We start from the raw sequence: 17,262 nt of genomic DNA, 5'->3' as shown, positions 1-17,262 counted from the left end.
CTTTGAGCCCTCCATGTCCTTGATCACAGCTTCTCCCAAGACAGCCACAGCCTCAGGGGCCACCGCAGAGTGTGTCTCCACAACGGACTCAGAGTAACTCAATCTCTCAGACCATCTTGGTCTCCATCACCGCTTCCGAGACCGCCACAATCATCACCACAGCCTCTGAGGCCACCACGCCCTCCACCACAGCATCTGGACCCACATGATCTCTAACACAGCCTCTGATACCACTACGGTTTCCGCAAAAGGCCTTGTGACAATTGCTAAGTCTGCGTCCTCCTCAGTCTCCCCCAATAACTGCTGAGACCACCACAACATCTGTGCTCATCAGTCTCTGAGAGCACTGCCTCCTCCATGATGACATTTGTACCCACCATAGTCTTCACTGTGACCTCTGAAATCACCACAGACCCTAGGGCCACCATAGATTTCACTGCAGCTTCAAGTATCATGGCAGAATCTCTAATACCACCATGGCCTACACCACCAATTTTGAGGACACTTTGGTTTCCACTGAAGCTTCGGAGAGCACTCTGGCTGCTACCACAGCCTCAGAGATGACGAGGATTTCCACTAAAGCCTCTGTCACAGCTGTAGAGTCTGCACCTTCCACAACTGCTGAAATATCTGCTAAAACCACCATAGCATCTGTCCCACCGCATTCTTCCCCATAGCCTCTGAAGCCACCACAGCTTCTGAGACCACCAAAGATTCTGACACCACCATGGTCTCTCCCACCACGTCTAATACCACAGATCCTCCACCATAGCATCTCTACCCATGACAGTCTCTACTGCAGCCTTTGAGTCCACTGTGGCCTTCAGCATAGTCTCTGAGACCACCACAGCTTCCACAATAATATCTCTGCTCCTTATAGCTTCCACCACAGGCTCTAAGAACACCATGGTCTCTGAGACCACCATGGTCTCCACCATCACTGCTGGGACCACTGTTGTCTCCATTGAGGCTTCCGAGATCACTCTGGGTTCTCCCGTAACATCTGTACCCACCATATTCATCACGGCAGCCTCTGAGACCACCAGTGCTCCCAGCACAGCTTCTGAGATAATCACATCCTCCACCCCAATGTCCATTCCAACCATAGCCTTCAGCATAACCTCTGAAATCACCATAAGTTCTTCAACTATCCTAGTCTCTGAAATAACTTCTGAGGACCTCAGGTCCAGCATTACAGCATCTGTGTCAACGACAGCCTCTATCCCAGACTTTGAGGCCTCTGGGATGTCTACCAAGGTTTCTGAGACCACCATGGCCTCCACAATTTCATATGGGCTCACCACAGGCTCTAAGAACACAGTTTTTGAGACTACCATGGCCACCACCACCCCCTCTGAGACCACCATGGCATCTACCACGACTGCTGAGACCACTAAGGCCTTGACTTATCTCTCTGACAGCACTGTTGCTTCAACCATAGCCTCTGAGGCAATGACAGAATCTACTAAAGTCTTTGTGACACTTGGAGAATCTGTGACCTCCACAATAATTCCAACATCTGCAGAGACTCTGACTGTCTCAACCACAGCTTCTAAGAGCACCACAATTTCCTTCTCAGAAATTGGGCCCACCATATTTTCTTCCGCAGATTACGGGGACACCAAAGCTTCCACCTCACATTCTGGACCCACCACAGCCTCAGAGGTCACCATGTCTTTCGTTTTGACCTCATCACTCCCCTGGGCCTCAACCTCTGCTGCTGGGGTCCCCACAATCTCCACCAGGGTCTCTGGACCTTTCACGGTCTCTTCCATCACCTTGGTGCCCATCAAGGCCATTGACTTTTCTACTCAGTCCAACACCAATGCAGTTGTATCAGGTACTGACCACCATGTCCTCTCTAAGCACACACATTTACCTCCAATGTCAACCAGCCGTCACCTTTTTGCCTGTTTCTGTCATTTCTGCTCTAGACTCTACTCAAGCCATTACTCCTGTTAGATATACTTCTGTTCTCTCCTCTTGAATAATATTTATTTCTACTCTGATCTCACCTTCTTTTGTTCAGTGTCCATCATTTCCAGCCCAATCAGAAGCACTTCTTTGCAAGTATCTCCCCCAACACACACACACACACACACACACACACACACACACACACACACACACAATTATATTCCATCACTTCTGCCTAGAAGGAACTCACCTCAACTCTGACAAACATCCCAATTTGTCAGATGCTGTCATTTCTGTGCCAAGCACAGTCAGCTCTGTTCCACCCACCACCTGTGACAGTGCCATCCCATCTTCAATATATGGAGCCCTGGTCCAGGGACTGCAAACTACACTTCATGGGCCAAAGCTGGCCTGTTACCTGTTTTCCCAAATGACGTGTTATTGGAACACAGCCACACGTACTCCTTTATGTCGAGAGCTGCTTTCCAGCTACTTTGCATACTTGTGACAGAGACTTGGTGACCCAAATAGCTTAAAAATTTACATCCGATGACCCTTTACCAACGCTTGCTCCAAGTTTGGTTAAGACCAAAATGATTTTTTTCATCTGTGGCACTTGCTCTGAATAAAACCACCTCTGCACTTGCCATCAGCACTCCCGCCGGATGCGATTCTGCCCACTTTGTCCTGAGCTACCCAGGGCTCTTGTACCAGTGTAACTGCTTCCGGTCTAAGCACAGCCGTTGCTGCTGATGCCACCTGCTCTATGTATTAGGTCCTCCCGCCTTGTACAGAGTCCAACCTCTCCTTCCCTAGGCCCGGCCTCCTCCCCGTGGTCCGGTGCTTCCACATATGTTCCGAACGCACTCACCTCACCTTTGTTGACCACCATGATCGTGTTAGACTATGTCACCTGTGCTCCCAGCCATGGCCACTGTCTCATCCCTGAGAAAATCTGATTCCATCATCCCTTCCTCTAGCAATGTCCTTATGCTCATGAGTACATCACAAGAATATTAGAGCCTATCTCTTTTATCCCAGCCCACCCCCCTATTTGGGTGATCACTTCTAAAATTGAATAATCTTCTCCTGCATCAACCCCTGTCACATTTCCTCAGTCTTAGCTTCCACCATCCCCAGCACCACCAGTGGGCATAGCCTACCTCCTCTTCTCTGAGACACTCACCTCTACTCTGAGGCCCTCATGGTTTCAGGTGAATCACTTTCCACCATCCCTCCTCCTACCACAACAGCTCTTCTCAAACCACCACCACCACCATTCGTGTGTTATTTCAATCCCTCTGCTCTATGTACAGCTGCCTCCTCTTCAATTATTGTCACTGTACATGCATCACATCATGGGATCTGTTTCCTAGGCACGAGGACCACTGGAACCAGACCAACTACCCCCATCTCTGTCACCATGGCCCCTGCAATGGACTTCATATCCCCTGCTACCAGGAATATTGTCCCTGAGATGGCCCAGAATGCCCCTGACCTCGGCACACCCACGGCTGGAGCACCATCTAGCGGCTCTCTTCCAAATACCAGGAGCACCAGAATGAAGTCCACCCTGGAGCCAGGCGCCACTCCTGGACGCAGCACCACCTCACACAAAGCAGACCCCCTCACCCAGGCGGATGCAGTTACCGTGAGCCGAAGGCCAACAAATGACTAAGCCAAGTGGCGCTTTGCAGCCCTGGGGCGTCGTCCTCACGTCTCTGTCTGCAGTCGTGGTGGGTGTTGGTGTTAGTGGGACTGAGTTTTTGGCTGGTGAGTTATAGTGAGTAGAGGTGGAGGAACTACTTACGTGATGAATCATGAGTGGGAAGAGAATAATGAGAACAGGACAGCTAGGCTGCTCCGGATAAGAGAGCAGCGTGCGGAGAGTCCCACCATCCGCGCCCAGGCAACATGAGAGCATCAGGAGCACATGGCAAGCCTCAAAAACCAGCTTTATGGGCTCATTACAACAAGAGAGACGGTACACCAGAGGGACTACGGAGCTTTGTACCGAACTAAGGAGAAGAGTCATCATAGCGTTGGGGGAGTGTAGAGCTTTGGTTAAATGCCGCAGAGTGTTAGTAAGCTCACAACAAAGCAGGAGTACAAGGGTCAGCACCAGCTCCAGAATGGGAAGTGGACTCAGTTTCCTTGGAGACAACAAAGTCACAATAGATGGGGAATGCTGTATAGTTGACCCTTGAACAACGTAGGGGTTAGGAGTACTGACATCCCTCATAGTCAAAAATCTGTGTAATTGTGTCTCCCCAAAAACTTAACTACTCTTAGCCTACTATTGACTGGAAGCCTTACCAATAACATAAACAATTTATTAACACATATTTTGTATGTTACATGTATTATACCGTATTCTTACAATAAAGTAAGCTAGAGAAAAGAAAATGTGATCAAGAAAATTCTAGGGGGGGGGGCGCCTGAGTGGCAAAGCGGTTAAGTGTCTGCCTTCGGCTCAGGGCGTGATCCTGGCGATCTGGGATCGAGCCCCACATCAGGCTCTTCTGCTATGAGCCTGCTTCTTCCTCTCCCACTCCCCCTGCTTGTGTTCCCTCTCTCGCTGGCTGTCTCTATTTCTTTCGAATAAATAAATAAAATCTTTAAAAAAAAAAAAAAGAAAGAAAATTCTAGGGGCGCCTGAGTGGCTCAGTCGGTTAAGTGTCTGCCTTTGGTTCAGGTCATGATCCCAGGGTCCTGGGATTGAGCTCTGCTTTGGGCTCCCTGCTCAGCAGGGATCCTGTTCCCCACCCCCCCCACCCCCCCACCCCCCGCTCCCGCTTGTGCTCTGCCCGTCTTTCACTCATGCTTTCTCTCAAATAAACAAAATTTTTAAAAAGTCTTAAAAAAAAAATGCTGAGGAAGAGAAAATACATTTACAGTATCATACTGTATTTGTCGAAAAAATTCAGTGTGTAAGTGGACCAGCAGAGTTTGAACCCGTGTTGTTCAAGGGTCTACTGTATTCAGAAACTCTTATCCGCCCCTGGGTTGGAAATTGAAGCTGCTTCTATGTGTTAAAGTAACTTAGATTCTCCAGACAAGAATAGGATATTTGCTTCTTACGAATATAATTTCAAACAGGAAACTTGTGATAGTCTGCGTTCAGAGAACCACATTTTTCATTGACAAAATCACTGAGTGAGTACGACACTGAAAGAAGGGGGCTGTTATGAAGGTTTACAACTGCAGCGTGTCTCTGGGGAAAATATTTTCCTGTGAACCTTGCAGCTGGCTTTACCCATGTTGTCACCCCAGCCTGAAGCATGGCAGGGCAGACTGCTACTTTCTCAGTCTGGTTTTTACTTTCTCACATAGCATGATATAAAGACCATGAGAGAAAGACAGAAAAGATAAATGACAAATGATAGGTGAGGTTCAGTGGGGTGGAGTCCGGAGCCGACGACCAAGAAAGAATTCTTGAGACGTCTTTGGTGCAAAATGGTGGTTTAGTAAAGCACGGGGACAGGACCTGTGGGCAGAAAGAGCTGCTGCACCGGGGTTGTGAGGGGTGGCTGATTATATACCATGGGGTTGGGGGAGGTGAGGAAACAGGGAAGTTGAGAAAGTACTTTCATATGTTAAAGAAGACTCACAGGACACCCTAGGCCTTGCCATTGTCAAGTTAAGGTTGTTTTTCCCTCTAGTAAGGCATTAGCATGAAGATAGTTGGGAACTTCCTGGAGGCTGCAGATTATAAGGACGTTTAATTGTATCTACATTTCCTTCTGGAAGCTAGGTTAGTGATAGAAATGCTTTGTTCTTGTAGACTGCTAAGACATTTGTGAACCGAGGGAGACTCAAGTCTTGCAGGATTGTGGTGTCTATAGGTTAACTATTTCTTTGTCCTTTAGGGCAGCCAGGAGTGCCTGAGGAATGTCACCTACACCCCAGGCGGGGAGTGCGGGGTGTCAGCTTCTGCGTTGTCCTCAGCTTGCCTTCTGTTCCCTCATCAACAAATGGAACGAGAAGTAAGAAGAGGAGAAGAACGGTGAAGTGGGGTCCACAAGAGAGGTAAATGTATGACTCTATGTGGTGTGAATAGAAGACGGTCGAGATGATAGGGGCAAGCTTGTCTTTTATAAAGTAGCTGAAAATAATAGCACCAGAAAACGGATCTCTGTAAAATGATGAACGTTTGAACTTCCATGTTTTTCATCTTCGTTATAGATGTTGCTTTGGAGGGCGAGTGGGTGAAGGTGGGATCTTCTCCCTCCTTTTGTACTTTTACCCAAGTGAAAAGAGAGTCACTTTTGGGGCGCCTGGGTAGCGCAGTCGTTAAAGCGTCTGCCTTCGGCTCAGGGCGTGATCCCGGCGTACCGGGATCGAGTCCCACATCGGGCTCCTCTGCTATGAGCCTGCTTCTTCCTCTCCCACTCCCCCTGCTGTGTTCCCTCTCTCGCTGGCTGTCTGTCACATAAATAAATAAAATCTTAAAAAAAAAAAAAAAGAAAGAAAAAAAAAAGAAAAAAAAGAAAAGAGAGTCACTTTTCTAGGTACCTCTTAGCACAGTTCGAATAGGCTGGACATTTCAAAATATTTCACTAAATACTCTGTGGTGGGTGACAGCCACAGCTGGCAGCAGACTGCATCTCCGCTTTCCATTCTCCATCCTGGTCTTAATTTCTGTTCTAACGTATTTTTCTTGTTCTGTCTTCAAAAAATATGTTTTTTATTTCCTGTTTTGGCTGTATGTATTCCTGTAAGCGGTCTTCAACATTTGTAGGATGACCCACAAAAAATAAATGAGAAATTTACACACTAGCCACAAATGGTTGGCGTAATTTCCAATCAACTTACTTGAGTTTCTTACTTCAGAATCTTGATCCTTCTCCATGGCGAGAACAAAATGCAACTTTCCAGCCATGAGCAATTCTCTAAATGTTTAAGATAAAGATGTAATAACAACAACTAGCAGTTTATTAGCTGTTTACTAGGTGCAAGGTCCAGAGCCAAGAGTGCCAGAGAGACTTGTCCTTCTCTTAATCTGCATAACTACCTTGGGGGCACATACTCTTACTACCCCATTTCATAGACTAGGACACTGGAGTTAGAGACTAGAGTAACTTGCTGAAGATCCCAAGACAAGGCTCCAGTCCAAGTCAGCCTGACTGAAGAGCCGTGCTCTTAGCTGCGGTTTAAAGCCAGTTCTTCAACTTACAGTTCTTTATGGTCCTTCCCTTATCTTTTTTTAAAAATCAAAGTATGATTTACAAGAAGCGCACAAATCTCAAGTGTACAATTCGATTATTTTAAAATGTGCACACACCCTTATAATCATCCCTCGGTTCAAAATATGGAACATTTTTATCATTTGAGTAGTTTCCCGTGTGTCCCCTTCCAGTCAACCCAATACCTGCCCAACCAAAGGTAAATACTCTTCTGACTTCTATCTTATAAACTTTCATTTATTTTGTACCTGTCTTCATACATATGCAAATTTCTTGGTTGATTAGCACAACAAAAGAACACTTATTTCTGGGAGACTCTACCCGCTAGGTACAGGATATGGATTTACCCTTGTCTTGAAAGTTTAGGGGCATATAATCTACCAAGGTAGAGAGCAAGATCACAGCTTGCACATACGGAATATGTAAGGGCAATAACTGGGAGGCTGTTTTCTCAGAGAAGTGAATAAATAAATAATAAGAGAACCAACAATATCACACCTACAAAAAAAGGATAAAAACAGAGAGAACAGACAGTATCAAAAAGTGAAAATTTGTGATTTTTTACAATTTAAGAAGGCTTAATGATATGGAATGGAAAGGATTTAATCCCAGTAATATATATTTTTTGTCTTTTAGAAGGACTTTTCTTTTCTTCTGATAAACAGAGGCCTTTATAACCTCCATGATCACAGAATTGACCTGGGTCTGGACCTGGACTCAGCACTGAGCTCTGGGTTGTTCCATAGTCTGGAAAATAAACTGGTTCATGGAGGAGCACATGGCTTTGGACATGGAGTGGGCCATGGGGTAGACTGTGAATTGAGCCACAGCCATAAGAGTGGTTATGCCATGAATCATGGTGGGAGTCATGGACATGGAGGAACCCATAACAAGAGCCATGAAATGGATCAAAGAGGAGGCTGTCAAGGAAGCCATGGAGGAAAAGGGGAATATGGACAAAGACTGAACAAAGGAAGATATTCTAGAAAAGAAAATATTGGGGAAGAAGGGGGTCATGGAGGAGAAGGCCATGACCATAAAATGGATCAGGATGAACTTCCAAAAGGTTTTCAGGGAATTGACCTGGTCAATCACGCCAATTCCCTGGTCATGATCAAGTCAAGAAAAGAATCAGAGAAAAGGTCACAAAGAGTTTGACCAACAGGCTAGCCAGAAAAAAGAACGATTCTAGAGGAGACTTGCAGCTTTATCAGGTTTAGATGTTAGCACACTCAAGTAAAAATATTCCCTGAGCTTAACCATAGTTGAGAACCTCTTCGATCTTCTGATGGGCAAATGATAACCTATGAGCTTTTGGCTTTGGATTTCTACTTTTTTGTTTCCTCAGGTTGCAGTGTGACCAGTAAGGAAAAGAATAGTATTACTACAGCTTTTAAAAAAAATACCTCATAATATTTGTGGTAGCCAGATCACTCGCTTGCTTGTTTGCTTGCTTGCTTACCTGTGTGGACATTCTTTTCCCTTTTTTCCTTAGTTACTCAGTGCTTTCTATGTGCTAAGCATTGTACTGACTCTAAATGCACTATCGTGTATGATTGTGAAATCTGTAATCTCAAAAGAATCTTTTGAAAACTTCCACTTTTCTGGCAATATAGTGAATAAGGTACATTAAACACTCCTCTTAACAAAAGCAACAAAATTTGCCCAAAAAAATCTTTGTAGCTGTATCAATTAGCTGGGTAGATAGTAGGTAATATTTAGATCCATAACCGAGAGAAGGCAGAGGCTGACAAAGACTCCAAGAAGCTCTGAATCAGCCTTTGCATTGAGGGCATCTGCCAGATCTGGTTAACAAAAGCTTATCTTCTCACAGCTTCTTAGTAGTTAGGGTACAGGCGACAAAGCCCAGGACTTGAACAAGGAGTGGAGTCTAATAGGAAACCCTAAATAAAGCTGAGACATTAAGCGTTAAAGCCTCAGTGTACGGTTAAACTAGAATTAAACTACATTGCCCATCAAGCACATGGGAGACTGAGAAAAATGTCTATCTCGAAACTTGACACTGAAGGGGGGGTGGGGGTAGGTGGGGTGAAAAAATCTCCCCTGAGAATTTGTAATTGCATGGCATTCTTCATTTGGTTTTATTTTCTTTTTAAGTCAGAGGACGGCAAATTTATTGAATCATTTTGTAATGAAAGCAAAAATTTAAAAAGCACGAATAGAAAGCAGTACTTTAAACAGAGGAAAATGGCAATCCTGTCATAGTCTGCTTAAATCAGCAGCCTAAGAGGACAGAAACAACATAGAAGGTTAAAAATACTATTGAGTTAATTTCTAAGACTTTCACACACACGTACACACAAAAGACATAACATCCACCATATTAGATGCTGAAAACAAGATTTTCACATCAGGGACCTCTCCTTCATTGAAAGATGGGATCCATCAAGGATTATCTTGGCAAAACTTATGTCAGTTGATCTGATGTCTTGACTCCAGCTGTGGAAATGGTTTTTGTGGCTGGTTGAAGAGGCAGATTCCAAAAGCAGTGGGAAGTCATTTTCTAATTATATCGGGCCTGAATCCTGATTACGGAGTTGATGGGTGAGAGGTACACAACAGGCATTCTGCCAGCGCTAGCTGGCAGCCTGATCTTCACTGATCTGATGCCCGTCCTTCCTCCCTTCCACCCTTCCTTCCTTCCTTCCACCCTTCCTTCCTTCCTTTTTTGAGGTAAAATTGGCAAATAATATGATAGTAATTTCAGGCATTCGACATAGTGATTCAATGTCTGTATACGTTGGGAAATGATCACCTCAGGAAGTGTAGTTAATATCTGCCTGGGTTTGTAGCTTCAAATCATACAAACGAGGCAGACAGGAAACCATCTTAGAATGACTTACTGTTTTCCAGGTCTCCTTCATCTTTGGAAAGATTCTTCTTTCCTACTTCTTTGTCTCTCCCAAACGCCATGTGACAACAAGGAGAAAACCACTGGGATGTGTTACAAATTGAAATCTTAAAATACGCTGGCTGCTACATATATATGTTTTTATGTTTTTCTTTTTGTTTTCCTTTGCTCTTTATAATCTGATGCTTACTAGGTGCCAACACCGTGCTCATGCTTTTAAATAAACCATCATTTTTTTTCTCAAAACAGCCCAGTGAGAACTTAAATTTCTGGCTCTGTGATGCTCTAGGTGTGTAGACTTAAAATACTCTGAAAAACGTAAAATGGTGGAACTAAAATAGCTTTTGTTGTTTGATTATACGTGGATTTTATTGATTATATCAGCTTTAAGGACTAGGGCATCCATCTTCCCTAAATACATCCTTAAAATACACAATGATATCAACTTTAGGCAGTACTTGAGTGGGAATGTATGACTATAGGTGACTTTTTAAAATATCTTCTTAAATGGATCAATGAGTTGGTGGAAAAGTAAGGAATGCTAGAATTAAAGACTAAGTTAAGGTAGGAACCCAAGGAGGTAAGAGGGGTAGGTACTAAAGTCAACATTTGCCAAACCCAGTGAACCTAGTCTCCAAGTAGTACAGCCTTAGTCAGACCAGCGTGGGTGGGGACTCTCGCAGTAGACCCTCGCATAAATCTGAAACCTTCAGGGAGAGTGCGAGCTGAAAATAAACCCACTCTTCCTCTAACGTAATGCAAGCAAAATTCCCTGTCTCTAAACTTGCAGGGGAAGGGAGGACAGAGGGAAATATGTCTTGAGAAATAACTCGCAACCACAAACAATACTTTACATGGTTTGCAGTTCCAAATCATGGGTTATTCAAAAGACCTCAAGCCTATCACTTAATTTATGAGAATCCTCAAATGGCAACGCATCCATATGCTTGGCTAAAACATGCAAATTTTCTGTGGAAGATCATGCCTGTATCTTAGCTTCAAAGTACTTCTACAGATAACACTGCAAGAAAAATAAACTCAGCCATAAATCTCTAGTAAAACCATCTCGGTCATAAAGCATTAGTGACCAGCAAGAAACAAAACACAAAATAGCAGGATCAGATCCACAAAAAGTGGAGGTATTGGAATTATTAAATACAGAATATAAAGCAAGTAGGTTGAAATGTGTGTCATAGCTTTCTGATTTTCCACTAATATCCATTCTCCATCTTTAACAATCATATTCTCAAGTTTTAGTCCAGCACATGCCCGCTCTGCTACTCACTATATTCTCCAGTCTCTCAGCTTACTTAGGCTGCATGACTATGTTCCGGCTTACAGTGTGTAAGCAGATAACAATAATCTCTCATGAAATTAAAAACCAAAACAGAATTAAAACACTTGATAACATTAGGGTATGAGTTGGGAATTGGGTAATAATAATTAAAATTCCAAGGTTCTTGTGTTGTTTTGAAGGACAGTAAAGATACTAATTACATATAGTCTCTGATACGTATACATGCGAAAAAAAATTTAGAATTATGTCTAGAAGGTGGAATCTGGGCTTGAATTCATGACCTCTGTCTCCAAATAATTCTAGAAAAAAAAAAAAAAGGATTTCTTAGAGTGCTATTGGCCTCTCAGCCATAAAATGGGATTGCTAGGAGTCTAAAGCCTAGCCAGTCACTGAATGGTTCCTCACACTTCAGCCTCAGGAACTGTTTCAGTCTCACAGCCGCTAGGCAGATCTGCATCAGCCTTTTCCAGCACACTCCATCCCCCCTGACTCTCAGACTCACTCATAAATTCCTTCATGTCTCCAGCCACCTCCTGCTTCTTTCAAACAGGTCGGGAATACTTGTTCACCTACAAATAAATTATCTGAGATTTTGCTTCTTCCACAAAGCTTCTCATTAACAGTAATGAAGATAGCTGACTGGTCACACAGACTGTGCACTGAAACTCCCACCTATCAACCCCCCAGGCCCTGGCCACAAGATGCCTTCCCCGTGAACTCCCAAAACCCTCTTCTCATTTGGGTCTGTTCAGTCATAGTCATTTAGCTGACTGTGTGTACTTTGCTACTACATCTGTGTCCAGACCAACATGAAGTTTCTAGAGGACTCAGACTATATATCTCCCTCCCCCAGTAGACTTGAAGTCTTCTAATGTGTTTCCTATGGTATACCCCACTGAGAGATGCTTCATTAGGCAGATGAGAAGGAACATCTGAAGGATTCCAGGGTAGAAACGGTCCTGCAGATTTCTCTGAAAACAAACAAGAGGGGAATTCCTATGGTGGAGGATCAGAAGGAGACCCGATACCACCCCTTCACCTGCTATGAGCCTACAGATGGCTTGTTCTACACATTCAACACTCCCTACGCCCTCAGCCCTCATGCCCCAGAGACCTCAAAGACGCCTTTGTCAAACCCTGGATCTCTCTTCCCCTGCTTATTCAATGTGCATTGTTGAGTGCCTATTACATACCCCGCAATGCTCCATCTGTCTTCTGCCTATAACCCAGAAGCCCAGACCCCTAATTGCTCTATTTTGAATCTCGTATTTCCATTTGCTTCAGAGATGTGGGGTACCACCCACTAAGCTTACTTCATTAGGGCTTTTTCCTTACCAAAGCAAGCACACAGAACTTCTTGACCAGGAAACAAAGTCTTGCGGTAGAACAGGTTTCTGGCCCTATCCCTGCTTTAGAGGGTGGGTCCCTTCCACTCTGACAAATTTGATCTCCTCATACCATTCTATTTCCTGCTCTGACCCAGCCAGTCCAGTGCCCTGCCTAGAATGATCATGTCATTCTTTCTTACCTTCCTCTTGACCCCTAGTCTATTCCTTCTCAGGCTCAGTAGTGTTTTTTTAACTGCTCACAGCTGGCAGAAGAACAAGTCAACTTCCCAACTCCTCCCCAACACATATGAAGCTATAAAGGTTCCTGCAGCTCTTCCATTAAAAAGGAAGAGGCAAGAACATTGCATGCAGGAAGCTTAAGGAACCCAGGCATCCAGTCTTCTACCCAAGCTCAAAGTTCTTCCCAAAACAAGTACTTAGAACACCCAAGCTCCTGGAAGCTCCAGCTCTTATCTCTTCACCTTGAACTCTCCTTTTTCAAGAATCCTGTTCTTTGCCTTTTAGATCTTGGCCACGGCTGGGATTCAGGCATCTTACTTTCCAACAACGAGGCAGATCAAGATGCAGAAAGGAAAGACTTTTCTTAAGTATTGGTTACTATTGCATCTCCTACTTTTAGAAACTGGTAAGTGATTTCCTTTAAAAGTGGGTGATCTGAGAACCTTTAAGGTGCTTTGGGAGATGTTGACCACTGCTAGGGCTAGCCCTGGTTCTCTTCCACAGAGAGGGGATCATCGTTTTACCCTAATCACTCTAGTCTAATTAGGTATCACCCAGGAGGCAGTCAGAGCACAGTGGTTAAAACTGTAGACTCTGGTCTCAGATTGCCTGTGTATGGATCATGGCTCCACTGTTACCTATGTACTTCGGGTGAGTTGTTTAATTTCTCTGTGCCTCAGTTTCTGCACCTATAAAATGATAATAACCTGTGTGGTTGGCTGGGGGTTTAACTACTAAGAACAGGAAGAGTTGACTGTGGTTTACTTTTGGTCACCTCAGTTTCTTTTTAGTTTTATTCAAGATTCTGATCTTAACCCCAATTTGTACCACATTGCTGATATGGAGGGCCTTCCCAAAATAAAGCTAAAACTCTAAGCCTATGTTAGTTCAATTAAGCCCAAGGAAAAAATACACATGTGTGGAATGAAGTGATAGGCACCCAAGTTCCAGTTAGTGGTAAAATGAGCCACAAATTAATTTTGGTTTTCTGGCGGACGTTGACTATCTTTGTCCTTCAGTGTTGTGAGGGGCAAAAAAGAGACATAACTTTAACTCTGCCAGTCTCCAAGAAGGTTGAAAAGATTCTCAAACCTTACAGCACTTAATCCTGGAAGATCTTATACTTTAAAGCTACATGTGACTTGCTTCTCCAGCCTCTGCCATAGAGATCAGGAGCCCCTGGAAATTGAATGCATCTAGACTCACCTAGCCTCTTGTTGAAAGGCCATATCTCAAACTCCGATTCATTTAATCTAGAGCGGTTTACCTAAGAATTTTTATTTTTAACAAGCTACTCAGACAATTCTGATGTAGATGTTTTCTGAATAACACTGAAAAATATTTTCTCTGAAGGGAGCAATACTACTTTAAGAATGAATTAATCAATATATACTAGTTTCACAGGGCTTCTACAATTCCTTTAGAATACTTATTATCTATATCGGATCTTATATAGTAGATTATGGAATAACTTACTACCGGTGGAACTGGGTTATGTAAGCTTGGTGTTGGGGCTGGGTGGAGAGCGCAATTCAGCATGGTAGCTGAAAGTGCAGATCCAGTACCCTAAGTACAAATTACCGCTCTACTACTTACTATCAGTATAAGTACGGGCAAATGTTAACATTTCTAAGCCTCAATTTCTTCATCTTAGCTGTTGATAATAATAGTATCTAGTTCGTAGGGCTGTAGTGAGCATCAAATAGAATTATCCCTGTGATGAATTTAAATAAGCATTGAACAGAAAGTGTTCGTGCTCAGTACATGTTTGTCATCATTTACGATTCTCAGGAGGCACGACATCCACTGAGCATAACACATCAGGCACGACGACAACCTCCAACACTAAATCCAGCACAATCTCTGGAGTAACCATCACACTTGTCAACACTGGATTCAGCATAACCTCTGGTGGAACAAATAGAGTCTCCAGCACTGGATCTAGTGTGAATTCTAGTGGAACCAGTACAGCCTCCAGTACTGGATCCAGCACAACCTCTGGAGGGACCAGCACAGCTGCCAATACTGGATCTGGCAGAACATCTGGTGGGACCAGCACAGCCTCCAACACTGAATCCAATGTGACCTCCAGTGGGTCCAGCACAACCTCCGGTACTGAATCTAGTACAGTCTCTGGAGGGACCAGCACAGCCTCCAACACTGAATCCAGTGTGACCTCCAGCGGGTCCAGCACAACCTCCGGTACTGAATCTAGTAAAGACTCTGGAGAGACCAGCACAGCCTCCAACACTGAATCCAGTGTGACCTCCAACGGGTCCAGCACAACCTCCGATACTGAATCTAGTACAGTCTCTGGAGGGACCAGCACAGCCTCCAACACTGAATCCAGTGTGACCTCCAACGGGTCCAGCACAACCTCCGATACTGAATCTAGTACAGTCTCTGGAGAGACCAGCACAGCCTCCAACACTGAATCCAGTGTGACCTCCAACGGGTCCAGCACAACCTCTGATACTGAATCTAGTACAGTCCCTGGAGGGACCAGCACAGCCTCCAACACTGAATCCAGTGTGACCTCCAGTGGGCCCAGCACAACCTCCAATATTGAGTCTAGCACAACCTCTGGAGAGACCAGCACTGGATCTAGTACAACCTCTGGCAGGATTAGTATAGTCACCAATACTGGACCCAGTGTAACCTCCAGTGTGTCCAGCACAACCACCAATCCTAGATCCACCCCAACCTCCAGAGGTAGTAACACACCTATGAACACTGGATCCAGTGAAAGCTCAGGTGGGACCAGTATAGCCTCCAGCATCAGATCCAGTACAACTTTGGGTGGGACCAGCATGCCTGCCAATACTGGTTCTAGTACAACCTCCAGTGGGACCATCATAGTCTCTAGTATTGGATCCAGCACAACCTCCAGTGGGACCAACACAGCTACCCACCCTGGATCCAGTGTGATCTCCAGCAGGACCAGTGTACCTTCCAACAGTGGATCTAGTGTGACTTCCAGTGGGAGCAGCACAGCCGCCAACACTGCATCCAGTGCAACCACAGGAGGCTCTAGCACACATTCTCCAACTGGAACGAGTGCTACCACTCCAGTGAATGAAGTGACACCCAGTGGGGCTCTGAAACCATGGGAAATCTTCCTCATTACTCTGGTCTCGGTTGTAGTGGCTGTGGGATTCTTTGCTGGGCTCTTCTTCTGTGTGGTGAGTGCCTGATATGTAGGAAACTGTCTGGGGGAAGGAGTAGNNGGAATGTAAGGAAATGGGGTATAAATAGTAGGGCCATCAAGTTAGGGGGTGGGTAGGAAGGAAAGAGATCAGGAGAGTGTTACTAAAGAGAAGTAGCAAGTTAGAACTGGAAGAGCCAATCAACGTGCAGAGGAAACTATTGACTTGTGGGAAAAGAAGGCCAAAAGAAGGAATAAAGTCTAGAGGAAGGAGTACTAGGTGAAAGAGATAATATGAAGGGGAAGAAGATTCCAGAAGGAGTCCATGTTAAGGCTTGGGACAAGGAGATATGACTCTGAAATGATTCACCCTTCTTTTTCTAGAGAAATTCCCTGTCCCTGAGAAACGTCTTTGACACAGCTGTCTACCACCCCCATGGCCCCAACCTTGGCACAGGCCCTGGAGGGAATCACGGAGTCCACCACAGACGTAGTCGGAGCCCTAACTGGTTCTGGAGAAGACCAGTATCCTCAATAGCGATGGAGATAAGAAGGGGATACAATGGGCCCTGAATGGCCCCTGAAGCCAGAGTGCCACCTTTTTGAAGAAGGAAGCCAACCTGGGAGACCAGAGACCTGAGTGTCCTTTCATCTGTCCCCAGGAGTCCCCTCCCAGCTTTGTTTGCGTCTCTGACAGCCCTGAGGAAGACACTCCATGTCTCCTGCTTTTACTAGACTGTGCAAAGAGGAGACTCTATTGGTCTTTTAGCTAAGAAATAAACACATCCAAAATATATAACAGAATCTCTGTGTGCACATGAGTGAATGTTTACAGCGCTGAGTTGAATTTCCCTGTTATATGAGAGGCCCTCCATGCCAGAACGCACTTGGCATTCAAATCTCCACAGTAGAGTCCAGAGATCTCATTTCTACCTGTCCCCTTTCTCTAATCCTTCTTGCCTCAAGCAGGAACACTGTGTTTCTGAGACTCACCAAATTGACAGGAGAATGGGATTGGGAGATGAGAAGGGAGGGCAGGTGCCAGGATTCTACGGGCTCATTGATTCGTCCTGTGGTACAGAGATCATGTCATGGTGCACAGAGGACGCAGAGCATGGTGAGGTGGACAGGTGCAGTCATATGTGCTGTGGGGCAGGGCGTGTTCACTCAAAATCATAGCTTCTCGGGCATTTCCATTTGCTTTACACCTGGCCTACTTGTCAGAATAGAGGTTCAAGCTGACACTTTTCTCTCTCACGGTGCTCCTTTCAGAAGCA

At 44.8% G+C, this 17,262-nt stretch overlaps 1 protein-coding gene across 1 annotated transcript; it reads left to right on the top strand.

The window, feature by feature from the left end:
- Positions 1–3,587: 3,587 nt before the first annotated feature.
- MUC21 (mucin 21, cell surface associated) lies at positions 3,588–16,890 on the top strand. The gene is made up of 3 exons (XM_008693067.2): positions 3,588–3,690; positions 14,632–16,022; positions 16,370–16,890. Exons 1-3 carry the CDS (start codon positions 3,588–3,590, stop codon positions 16,556–16,558), a joined length of 1,683 nt encoding a protein of 560 aa, XP_008691289.2. The 3' UTR covers positions 16,559–16,890.
- The last annotated feature ends 372 nt before the right edge of the window (positions 16,891–17,262 follow it).

This window comes from Ursus maritimus, unplaced genomic scaffold (assembly GCF_017311325.1).
Source record: "Ursus maritimus isolate PB19 unplaced genomic scaffold, ASM1731132v1 scaffold_30, whole genome shotgun sequence".
NCBI lineage: Eukaryota > Metazoa > Chordata > Mammalia > Carnivora > Ursidae > Ursus > Ursus maritimus.
The sequence above is the reverse complement of the archived record's forward strand: the minus strand, read 5'-3'. Positions and strand labels throughout refer to the sequence as shown.

What these genes read in the sequence shown, in the direction of transcription:
- MUC21 (XM_008693067.2), top strand. Translation starts at nt 3,588, where the DNA reads ATGACTAAGCCAAGTGGCGCTTTGCAGCCCTGGGGCGTCGTCCTCACG. An exon ending in TGGGACTGAGTTTTTGGCTG is followed by an intron (nt 3,691 to 14,631) that starts GTGAGTTATAGT and finishes TACGATTCTCAG; the next exon opens with GAGGCACGACATCCACTGAG. An exon ending in CTGGGCTCTTCTTCTGTGTG is followed by an intron (nt 16,023 to 16,369) that starts GTGAGTGCCTGA and finishes TTCTTTTTCTAG; the next exon opens with AGAAATTCCCTGTCCCTGAG.